The sequence below is a fragment of the Rhinopithecus bieti genome, unplaced genomic scaffold (genome assembly GCF_001698545.2).
Source record: "Rhinopithecus bieti isolate Rb0 unplaced genomic scaffold, ASM169854v2 scaffold_1058, whole genome shotgun sequence".
NCBI lineage: Eukaryota > Metazoa > Chordata > Mammalia > Primates > Cercopithecidae > Rhinopithecus > Rhinopithecus bieti.
In genome coordinates this window covers 326041-338777 of record NW_016803341.1, presented here as the reverse complement: position 1 = coordinate 338777, position 12737 = coordinate 326041, and the positions used below count along the sequence as shown (strand labels likewise).

The 12737-nt window shown below is 39.0% G+C and overlaps 1 protein-coding gene across 1 annotated transcript in view; it reads left to right on the top strand.

The window, feature by feature from the left end:
* The window catches only part of ALMS1 (ALMS1 centrosome and basal body associated protein), a 236937-nt gene that overhangs the window by 16792 nt on the left and 207408 nt on the right, over positions 1 to 12737 (top strand). Inside the window, exon 2 of the mRNA XM_017876541.1 lies at positions 8919 to 9044. Within this exon, the coding sequence (XP_017732030.1) occupies positions 8919 to 9044 (126 nt within the window). The remainder of the gene's footprint in view (positions 1 to 8918; positions 9045 to 12737) is intronic.

Genomic DNA, 12737 nt, shown 5'->3' with positions numbered 1-12737 from the left:
TGGTCTGTAGCTTTCTTTTTTTGTAATGTGTTTGTGTGGTATTGGCAGTAGGGTAATACAGACCTCAGAATGATTAAGAAGTATTCTCTCTGATTCTGTTTTCTGAGAGATTTTAGAGAACTGGTACAATTTCCTCCTTCAGGGTTTGGTAACATTACCAGTGAACCTGTCTGGGTCTGCTGCTTTCTGTTTTAGAAGGCTATTAATTCATGATTCAGTGTTTTTAATAGATATAGGCCTATTCATTTTGTCTATTTTTTGTGTCAGATTTGACAGATTGTCTCTTTTCTTTTTATTTTTTTATTTTTTTCGTTGAGACAGAGTCTCGCTCTGTCGCCCAGGCTGGAGTGCAGTGGTGCAATCTCGGCTCACTGCAAGCTCTGCCTCCCGGGTTTATTCCATTCTCCTGCCTCAGCCTCCCATGTAGCTGGGACTATAGGCGCCCGCCACCGCACCCGGCTAATTTTTTGTATTTTTAGTAGAGACAGGATTTCACCGTGTTAGCCAGGATGGTCTCAATCTCCTGACCTCGTGATCCCCCCGTCTCGGCCTCCCAAAGTGCTGGGATTACAGGCGTGAGCCACTGCGCCTGGCCCAGATTGTCTCTTTTAAGAAATCATTTATTTTATCTTGACTATCAAATTTGTGGGCATAGAGTTGTTTACAGTGTTCCTTTATTATCCTTTTAATGTCCATGGGATCTGTTGTGATGTCCTCTCTTTCTTTCTTTTTTCTTTTTTTTGAGACAGACTTGCTGTGTCACCCAGGCTGGAGTGCAGTGGTGCAATCTCCCTCACTGCAACCTCTGCTTCCTGGGTTCAAGTGATTCTTGTGCCTCATCCACCTCAGTAGGTGGGATTACAGGTGTGTGCCACCATGACTGGCTAATTTTTGCATTTTTAGTAGATTTAGGGTTTTGCCACATTGTCCAGGCTGGTCTCAAACTCCTGGCTTCAAGTGATCTGCCCACCCTGGCCTCCCAAAGTGCTGGGATTACAGGAGTGAGCCACCATGCCTGGCCTCATTTTTGATGTTTATAATTTGCATCCTTTATCTTGTTTTATTAGCCTGGCTAGAGGTTTATTGATTTTATTGATCTTTTCAAAAGAACCAGCATTTAAGCTTTCACTGATTTTCTCTCTTTATTTGCTGTTCTCAATTTCATTGATTTCTGCTCTACTTTTTATTTATTTTCTTCTCCTCACTTTAGATATGATTTATTCTTCTTTTTCTAGTTTCCTAAGTTGGAAGCTTTGATAATTGATTTCAGATTTTTTCCCTAATATATACATTCAGTGTTATAAATTTCCCAGTTAGCACTGCTTTTGCTGCATCACGAATTTTGATAAGTTGAATTCTTTTATTTAGTTAAAATATTTTAAAATTTCTTTTGAGAGTTCTTCTTTGACTCACATGCTATTTAGAAATACGTTGTTTAATATCTTAAGTATGTTGGGATTTTCCAGCTATTTTTCTGTTATTGATTTCTAGTTTATTTTTTCCTTTATTGTATATATTTATACATCATGATGTTTTGGTATACATATACCTAGTGAAATGGTTGCCATAGTCAAGCAAATTAACATATTCATTATCTCACACAGTTACTGCCTTTTTTTGGTTGCAAAAGCATCTAAATTCCTTTTAGCAAGAATCCTAAATATAATACAATATTATTAACTATAGTGCTTGTATTTTACATTGAATTGCTAAACTTGCTCGTCCATCATACCTGCAACGTTGAATCCTCTGACCTACATCTCCCCATTTCCTCCCCGTTCCTCACTTCTACTTGTTTGTACTTGACTTTAAAAAATAGATTTCATATATAAGTGAGATCATGCAGTATTTTTCTATCTTCCAGGTTTATTCATGTCACAAATGGCAGGATCACCTTCCTTTTTAAGGTTGAATAATATTTCTCCTCCTCTTCCCCCTTCCCCTCCCCGTGTATGTGTGTGTGTGTGTGTATGTGTATGTGTCTGAGTGTGAGTGTATGTGTGTGTATCTCATAGTGTATTCATCAAAGGATACTTTAGTTGTGTTCATAGCTATTGTGATAATGCGCAATGAACATGGGAGTGCAGGTATCTGTATGAGGTGGTGGTTTCATTTTCTTTAGGTTTTTCCCAGAAATGGAATTGCTAGGTCATACAGTAGTACTTTTCTTTCTTTTTTTCTTTTTTTTTTTTTTATTTTAAGACAGAATCTCGCTCTGTTGCTCAGGCTGGAGTGCAGTGGTGCGTTCTCAACTCACCGCAACCTCCGCCTCCCGAATTCAAGTGATTCTTGTGTCTCAGCCTCCTGAGTAGCTGGGGTTACAGTTGTGCACTACCCTGCCTGGTTGATTTTTGTATTTTTAATAGAGGCGGGGTTTCGCCATGTTGGCCAAGCTGGTCTCAAACTCCTGACCTCAAGTGATCTGCCCTTGTTGGCCTCCCAGAGTGTTGAGATTAAAGGCGTGAGCCAGCGTGCCCAATGGTAATTCTATTTTTAATTACTTTAGAAAACTTTACACTGTTTTCTGCAATTGCTGCACTGGTTTACGTTGCCACCAACAGTGTACAAGGGTTCTCTTTTTTCCACACCCTTGCCAACACTTATCTCTTGAATCTTTTTGTTTTTTAAATAATAGCCATTCTAACAAGTGTGAGATGATATTTCATTATGGTTTTAATTTGCATTTCCCTGATGATAGTAATGTTGAACATCTTTTCCTATGCTGGTTGGCCATTTTTGTTTTCTTTTTTTTCTGTTTTGGAGAAATGTTTATTCAGGTCCTTTGCCCATTCTAAAATTAGATTATTTGTTTTTCTTCTACTGAGTTGCATGAGTTCTTTATATATTGTGGAAATTGACTCCTTATCAGGTATTATATGGTTTGCAGATATTGTCTCCTCATCTGTAGTAGACTGTCTTTTCATTTTGTTGTTTACTTAGATTTGAAACTCTTTAGCTTGATTTAGTTCCATTTACCTATTTTTGCTTTTGTAGCCTTGAGCTTTTGTTGTGATATCCAAAAAAAACATTGCCAAGACAAATGTCAAGGAGCTTTTCCCATATATTTTATTTTCTTCTGGGAGTTTTATGGTTTTAAGTCTTCATGTTGAGTTCTTTAATCAACTTTGAGTTGATTTTTGCTGATGGTGTAAGGTAAAGGTCCAATTTCATTCTTTTGCATGTGGAAATTTAATTTTCTCAGCACCATTATTTGAAGAGACCTTCTATTCCCTATTGTGTCTTCTTGGTGCCCTTGTCAGAAATTAGCGAATCATATATGCTTGGGTTTATTTTTCTCTGTCTGTTCTGTTCCACTGGTTTACGTGTCTGTTTTTTATTCCAGTACCACACTGTTTGGGTTACTATAACTTTGTAATATAATTTGAAACCAGGAAATGTGCTTCTTCCAACTTTGTTTTTATCTTACAGAATTACTTTGGCTCTTTAGAGTCTTTTGTGGTTCTATATGAATTTTAGATTTTTTTTTCTATTTTGTGAAAAATGCCATTGGAATTTTCATAAGGATTGCATTGACTTTGTATTGCTTTGGCTAGTACATACATTTTAACATTATTAATTATTTCAGTCCATGAACATGGAATATCTCTGTTTATTTGCATCCTTAATTTCTTTCATTAGTTTTGCAGTTTTCAGTGGATAGATCTTTTGCCTTCTTGGTTACATTTATTTCTAAGTCTTTTTATTTTGTTTTTTGGTGCTATCGTAAGTGGGATGGTTTTCTTGATTTCTTTTTCATATAATTAGTTATTTGTGTACAGAAGTGCAACTAATTTTCATATATTGATTTTGTATCCTGCGACTTTACTGTGTTTCTTCTTTTTTTTTTTTTTTGAGACCGAGTCTCACTCTGTTGCCCAGGCTGGAGTGCAGTGGCTCGATCCCTGCTCACTGCAACCTCCACCTCCTGGGTTCAAGTGATTCTCCTGCCTCAGCTTCCCAAGTAGCTAGGACTACAGGTGCGCTGCCACACCTGGCTGTTTGTATTTTAGCAGAGATGGGGTTTCGCCATTGTTGGTCAGGGTGGTCTCAAACTCCTGACCTTAAGTGATCCACCCACTTTGGCCTCCCAAAGTGCTGGGATTACAGGCGTGAGCCACTGTGCCTGGCCTGTTTATTCTAACAGTGTCGATTTTGGAGTCTTGTAGGGGGTTTTCAGTATATAGGACTTTTTTCCTTTCAATTTATATTTCTTTTTCTTGCCTAATTGCTTTAGTAGGATTTCCAATACTGTGTTGAGTAGAAGGGTGAGAGCAAGCATCTTTGTCTTGTTTCTGATCTTAGAGGAAAAGTTTTCAGTTTTTCACCATTGAGTATGATATGAGCTGTGGGACATATAGATTTTATTATGTTGAGGTAGTTTTCTTCTGTTTGTAGTCTGTTGACTTTTTTTTTTTTTTTAATAATGAAAGGGTGTTGAATTTTGTGAAGTACTATTTCTGTTTCATTTGAAATGATCATGTGGTTTTGTCCTTCTGTGAATGTGGTGTATTACATTGATCAATTTTTGTATGTTGAACCATCCTTGTATTCCAAGAATTCTACTTGGTCATGGTGTGTAATCCTTTTAATATATGCTGAATTCTTATTGGTAATATTTTGTTGAGGATTTTTACATCAATATTCATCAGGGATATTGGTTTATAGTCTTCTAATGTCTTTGTCTGACTTTGGTATCAGGATAATGCTGGCCTCATAGAATGATTTGGAAGTATTCCCTCCTCTGCAATTGTTTGGGATTGTTTCAGGAGGATTGGTGTTAATTCTTCTTTAAATGTGTGGTAGAACTCTCCAGTGAAGCTAGCTTTCTTGTCCTGGGCTTTTTTTTTTTTTTTTTTGGAGATAGGGTCTTACTTTGTCACCCAGGCTGGAGTGCAGTGTTGCAATCTTAGCTCACTGCAACCTCTGCCCTCCAGGCTCAAGCAATCCTCCCACCTCAGCCTCCTAAGTAGCTGGTACCACAGGCAAGCACCACCATGTCCAGCTATTTTCTTTGTATCTTTAGCAGAGACGGGATCTCACCATGTTGCCTAGGCTGGTTTCTAAATCCTGAGCTCAATCGTTTCTCCTGCCTTGGCCTCCCAAAGTACTGGGATTACAGGTGTGAGCCACTGTGCCCGGCCATGGGCTTTTCTTTGTTGGGAGGTTTTGGATTATTGATTCAATTTCCTTGTTACTGGTCTGTTGAGATTTCCTTATTTTTTCATGTTACTCAGTCTTGGTAGGCTGTGTGTTTCTAGGAATTGATCTGTTTCTTTTAGGCTGTCCAATTAGTTGGAGTACAGTTGTTCATAGTATTCTTCTAGAATCCTTTTTATTTCTATGGCATTGGTTGTCATGTCATCCCCTCTTTCATTTCTGATTTTAGTTATTTGAGGCATTTCTTTTTCTTAGTCAGTCTAGCTAAAGGTTTGTCAGTTTTGTTGATATTTTCAAATAACTATTGGTTTTCTTGATTTTTTCGTACTGTTTTTCTATTCTCTTTTCTTTATCTCTGCTCTAATCTTTTTTATTTTTTTCCTTCTAATCACTTTGGGTTTAGTTTCTTTTTCTAGTTCTTCAAGGTGTAATGTTAGATTGTTGACATGATTTTTTTTTTTAATATAGGCATTTACGACTGTAGATTACCTTCTTAGTCCTACTTTTGCTACATTCCATAAGCTTTGGTATTTTGTGCTTTCATTTTTGTCGTAATGTATTTTCTTATTTCCTTTGTTACTTCTTCCTTGACCCGTTGTCTTTTTAAGAGTTTGTTGTTTAATTTCTACAAATTTCTTGATTTTCCACTTCTTTTTCTGCAGCTACCTTCTAGTTTCATTCTGTTGTGATCAGAAAAGATACCTAATACTTTGTGGCCTAACATGTGGCGTATCCTGGGGAATATTTCATGTGCACTTGAGAAGAATGTATATTGTGCTGTCATTGGGTGGAATGTTCTGTATATGTATGTTAGGTCCAATTGGTCTGTGGTGCTGTTCAGGTCTTTTCTTTCCTTATTGATCTCGTTGTTCTATCCATCATGGAAAGTTGGTTATTGAAGTCTGTCACTGTTTTTGGAGAGCTCCCTTCAATTTTATCAATGTTTGCTTTAAGTATTTAGGAGCTCCAATGTTTGATACATATATAATTATTGTATCTTATTTGTGCGTTGACCCCATAATGTTCTTCTTTGTCTATAGTATCAGTTTTCTTTTCTTTTTTTTTTTTTTTGAGACGGAGTCTCGCTCTATCACCCAGGCTGGAGTGCAGTGGCTGGATCTCAGCTCACTGCTAGCTCCGCCGCCCGGGTTTATGCCATTCTCCTGCCTCAGCCTCCCGAGTAGCTGGGACTACAGGCGCCCGCCACCTCACCCGGCTAGTTTTTTTGTATTTTTTAGTAGAGACGAGGTTTCACCGTATTAGCCAGGATGGTCTCGATCTCCTGACCTCGTGATCTGCCCGTCTCGGCCTCCCAAAGTGCTGGGATTACAGGCTTGAGCCACCGCGCCCGGCCCAGTTTTCTTTAAAAATTTATTGTCTGATATTAGTGTAGCTACTACTGCTCTCTTTTGGTTACCATTTGCATGGAATATCTTTTTGAATCTTTTTACTTAGAGGCTGTATGTGTCCTTAGTTCCAAAGTGTCTTTTAAAGGGCAGCATATAGTTGGGTCCTGTTTTTTAATCCTATGGGTTTTTGTGGGGTTTTTTTTGGTAATTTCTTTGTCCTTTCATAGCTTGTTTTCATTTCCTTCCCTTCTACCTTTCTTTTTATTTAGTCAGTTTTTTTGGTAGGGATATATTTTGATTCTCTTATTTCCTTTTGTGTATATTCTATAGCTATTTTCTTTGTAGTTACCATGAGAATATCATAAAACTTAGGAGGATAACAACCTGTTTAAACTAGTAACAACTTCACTTCAATCACATATAAAAACTCTAGTCCTTTATAGCTTTGCCCCCCAACCTCCACCTCCCAGGTTCAAGTGATTCTCCTGCCTTAGTCTTCCAAGAGGCTGGGACTTGTAGTCTTCCAAGTAGTCAGGCCACTATGCCAGACTAATGTTTACATTTTTAGCAGAGATGGGGTTTCGCCATTGTTGGCCAGGCTGGTCTCAAACTCCTGACGTCAAGTGATCTACTCGCCTTGCCTCCCAGATTGCTGGATTACAGGCATGAGCCTGTACCCGGCCAAAGTATTAGTACCCTGTTAACAACATTTTACTAGTGTCACAAGTAACATGTTTATATATTGTTTAATCATTAACATACTTTCTTTGTTTTCTCTTGCTTATAACAATACTTGAAACTGGGTAGTTTATTTTAAAAAGTTATGGAGGCTGAGAAATCCAAGGTCAAGGGTGAGGGCCTGATGAGGGCCTTCTTACTGGTGGGGACTCTGCAGAATCCTGAGGTGGTGCAGGGCACATGGTGAGGGGGTTGGCCATGCTAGCTCAGGTCTGTCTTTCTCTTCTTATAAAGCTACCAGTCCACTCTCATGATAAGCCATCAATCCATTAATCCATCAAGTCATTAAGCCATTCAGATCTGCCCTCATGATTAATTCATTCATGAGAGCCCAGATCCCTCATGACCCAATCACCTCTGAAAGGTTCCACCCCTCAATACTGCCATGTTGTGGATTAAGTTTTAACATGAGTTTTAGAGGGGACAGATACTCAAATCATAGCATGTAGCTTTATAGTTAATTTTTATGTTTTGTCTTTTAAATCCTATAAAAAAAATTAAGGTGGAGTTACTCGCCAGAATTAAAATAATATGTTTTTATATTTGCCCATATATTTACTTTTACCAGAGAACTTTATATTTTCCTATGGATTAAAGTTACTATCTGGCATCCTTTAATTTCAACTTGAAGGACTGCCATTAGCATTTCTTCCAGGTGAGGTCTAGTGGTAATGAACTCTCTCAGCTTTTGTTTATCTGTGAATGTTTTAATTTTCCCTTTTACAGGTGCATGCCATCACGCCCGGCTAATTTTTGTATTTTTAGTAGAGATGGGGTTTTGCCGTGTTGGCCAGGCTGCTCTGGAACTCCTGACCTCAGGTGATCCTCCTGCCTCGGCCTCCCAAAGTGCTGGGATTACAGGTGTGAGCCACTGCGCACCTTGTATCTTTCTTTATCTCTTGGAGGATTTGAGATACTATTTTAAAGTCCTTTGGAAGTATAGTTTGTAATCTAATTTTTAGTAAGAGGGTTATTTTGTTTTCTGTTTGTGTGCATTCTTCTCTACCTGCGCTCTTTTTGTGGTTGTTTCTGCTTTGTCCCTTATGGCTGCTTCTTTAGAAGGAAATCTTACATTGGAAGCTCTGGGTTCTTATTCTTCAGGGATATTGGGAAAAATCTCAAGAACCAATCCCTGAACCAGTGGGTGGCTTGACCAGGTCATTTTTGTTTTATTGCCTGTAATCTGTCCATTTGTGTTCCTTCAGCCTTGGGCTATGGTCACAACTTTTATTGCCTTCTTTCACTAGTAGGAGAGTGCTGCTCCAACCCCTTACTTCACAAAATGATCCTGACTTTTGTTCCCACTTCCTGTGCTATGAGTTGATTTCAATCCCTATTATTGGGGTTGAGTTTTAACTGTCTCAACCAGTAAGATTTAAAAATAGACAACTTGCTTGTTTCTGTTTGCTTTTTTTACCTCTGTGGGTAAAGGAGGTTAAGGAACTGCTATGGTTTATGCAAAAGTATATTGTGTCCTAACTGAGTAACCTTAAGTCCCTGTTTCCTTATTTTTAAGTAAGGATAATAGCTTGTGTAATGGTTGTGAAATCAAAATGTCATATATGTGAAAGGGCTTTATGAACTGGGAAATATGGTCTAAATATTAGTTTATTTTTGTTGTATAATCATAGTGATTGTGTTATTACTCTATTTAAGTCTGCTTTTGATTTTCAGATTGTTCCATTGACCTGTCATGTATGGCAACAGATATTATATCAAGGCAATAGTAGGACACAAATTTCTGATACTAATGTGGTCTGTTTGGACACAACAGCTCAGCAGGGTTCTGGGGATGATCAGGTATGTCTTCTGTAACTGGCTTTTCATTTTTTTGATAAGCAGCACAAGAAATTCTGATTTAGCTTTGAAGAATGGAAATAAATAAATTAATATTCACTAATATTCTGTTTTGTTTTCTTTTCTGTCTTTTTTTTTTTTTTTTTTTTTAAAGACAGGGTCTCACTCTGTCACCCAGGCTGAAGTGCAGTGGCATGATCATAACTTACTGCACCCTCCAACTTCTGGGATCAAGTGATCCTCCTGCCTCAGCCTCTTGAGTAGCTGGGACTACAGACATATACCATCAAACCCACCTAATTATTTTTTTTATAATTTTTTATAAATGGAGTCTCGCTTTGTTGCCTAGGCTGGTCTTGAGCTGTTGGCCTCAAATGATCCCTCACCTTGGCCTCCCAAAGTGCTAGGATTACAGAAGTGAGCTACCACTCTCGGCCAAATATTCTATTTTTCTAATAGATTGTTGTAAACTTTATGTATATGTAGAAGAGCAGTTCACTTTTTTTGAAGGCAGATCTCAGGACTTTTATTTTATTTTATTTTAAAATTTTTTATAGAGATGGGGTCTCTCTATGTTTACTGGGCTGGTCTCGCATTCCTGGCCTTAAGTGATCCTCTTGCCTCGGCCTCATAAAACTATTGAGATCACAGGCATGAGCCACTGTGCCTGGCCTCAGGACTCTTTATATTCTTCACAAGTATTCTTAAGAGCTTTTGTTTATGTGGATTATCTGTATAGATATTTAGCATACAAGAAATTAAAACATTTAAAAATATTTATTTTAAAATTTATTTTGAAAGAACAAACCTATTACATATTATCACAAATAGTATATTTTAAAGTAAAAAATGATTATTTTCCAAAACAAAAAAATTAGTTGGAAGAATAGCATTGTTTAAATTCTGGCTTACTAGAACTCAGTTGGTGTATTATTCAGGGTTCTCCAGAGAAACAGAACAAATAGGATGGAGTAGATACATCTGTCTATCTATTTACATCTGTCTATATATATTTCTTTATTGACATTTATTATAAGGAATTGGCTTATGTGATCATGAAGACTGAGAGGTCCCAAGATCTTCAAGCTGGAGCCCCAGGAGGGCTGGTGGTGTAGTTCCAATTCAAGTCTAAAGGCTTGAGAACCAGGAAAGCCAGTGGTGTAAGTTTTAATCTAAATCTGTAGGTAGAAAACCCTCCAGCTGGAAGACCATCAGGCAGAGAGAGCACATTCTCTCTTGCTCAGCCTTTTGTTCTATTTAGGCCTTCAAGGTACTGGATCAGGCCTTCCCACATTGGAGAGGGTAACCTGCTTTACTTAGTTTCCAGGTTCAAATGTTAATCTCAGGCCGGGCACGGTGGCTCAAGCCTGTAATCCCAGCACTTTGGGAGGCCGCGACGGGCGGATCATGAGGTCAGGAGATCGAGACCATCCTGGCTAACACGGTGAAACCCCGTCTCTACTAAAAAATACAAAAAAACTAGCCGGGCGAGGTGGCGGGCGCCTGTAGTCCCAGCTACATGGGAGGCTGAGGCAGGAGAATGGTGTAAACCTGGGAGGCGGAACTTGCAGTGAGCCAAGATCCGGCCACTGCACTCCAGCCTGGGCGACAGAGCGAGACTCCGTCTCAAAAAACAAACAAACAAACAAACAAACAAAAATGTTAATCTCATTCATACACACTTCACAGGCCAGGAACAGTGGCTAATGCCTGTAATCCCAGCACTTTGGGAGGCTGAGGTGGGTGGATCACCTGAGGTCGGGAGTTCAAGACCAGCCTGGCCAACATAGTGAAACCCTGTCTTTACTAAAAATACAAAAATTAGCCGCGCGTGGTGGTGCACACCTGTAATCTCAGCTACTTGGGAGGCTGAGGCAAGAGAATCGCTTGAACCCAGGAGGTGGAGGTTGCAGTGAGCTGAGATTGTGCCACTGCACTCCAGCCTGGGTGACAGAGCAAGACCCTGTCTCAAAAAAAAAAAAACAAAAAAAAACATAAAAAACCAGACACATCCCTCACAGACATATCCAAAATCATGTTTAACCATGTATCTGGACATTACATGACCCAGTCAATTTGATACATAAATTACCTCTCTCATAGCTGGATTCTCAGTCTGCTCTGCATTTCGTTTGTTGGGATGTATTGTTTTGGTTGAAGTATATGAAGACAGTCTGGCCTTACATAGATGAAAAGGGAGTTAGGGAACGGAGGCTGTCATTCAGTCCCTGAAAAGGTGTCAGTGACCCTCAGGGATTTTTGGACTACACTTTGAGAAGCACTTTTCTAGAACATAGTTATAAACTTTGAAGAAATGGAACCGTCACGAGCAGATAGGAAAAAAGCTCATATAGAGTTATTGGAGAAAAAATGTAGTGTTACTAATAATGGTTAAATATCTAAGGTTGATTAATAACTTGAGTATCAAATTTCTTCTATTACCTTCAATTTTCTTTAAATTGCAGTGATTACCTGTTAGATGCAAGATATAGAGGAAGGGAGCTACACTGTCACTGAGGGAAAGTAGTTAAGACAATCCCTGAGCATAAAAAGCATAGTACCTGGGGCCATTAAATGGAAGAGGGTTGTTTTGGGTTGAATTGTGCCCTCCCAAATTATATGTTGAAGTCCTAATCCCCAGTACCTCAGAATGTGACCTTATTGGTGATTGCAGGTGTAATTATTTAAGATCACACTGGAGTAGGGTTTGCTCTCAATCCAATCTGCCTGGTGTCCTTATGAGAGAGGAAAGCACCATGTGAGGAGAAAAACATACAAAGATGGCCATGTGAAGATGGAGGCGGAAATTGGAATTTTGCTGCCACACCCAGGGAATGCCTGGGGCTTCCAGAAGGTAGAAGTAGCAAGGAAGGACCTTCCCCTAGGGGCTTCAGAGGGAGCATGACCCTGCCAACACCTTGATTTCAGACTTCTGGCCTCCAGAACTGCGAGATAATAAATTTCTCTTGTTTTAAGCCACCTAGTTTGTGTCACTTTGTTATAGCAGCCCTAGGAAACATAATGGGATGTATTTCTAAATAATATTCTCTGAGGGCATATTTTTGGTAGAGCACAGTCCAAAAATTGATGTTTTCCTTTTTTTCCTGTTTCATAAAATACAAACCATGATGGACCCTACAGCATTTCATTTCATCCTTTATGCCTGGGTTCCTCAGAATAGCTGGAACATTATGCCGCTTTCTAGTTCACTTCCTTCTTTTCTCCTTCTTGTACTTTTGTTGTTCATCTTTGTTACTGTCATCTGAGTTACCTTTGTTTCTTCATGGAAAACTGGCTTTTGCTACATTGTCTTCCTCTCTTTTATTGGTTTCTTTTACTTCAACGTACATTTCCCATTCAGTGCCTGAAGTTCTCAGATACTTCATCTAACCTCCAGCAATCTTTACTTCCATATCTCCTTCCAGTCTTCTCCTACCTGTACATAGTTACTCATTCCATGATCACAGTCTAGACCTTGTCATCACCAGCTACCTTACTACAAATGTCTCGTCCTCTATTCCCTTCCAGCTACTGCTTTGGTCAATATTTTGCTCCCTGTTACGGTGAAATTTTTAAGAGTTGTGTCGCCGGGCGCGGTGGCTCAAGTCTGTAATCCCAGCACTTTGGGAGGCCGAGACGGGCGGATCACGAGGTCAGGAGATCGAGACCATCCTGGCTAACACGGTGAAACCCCGT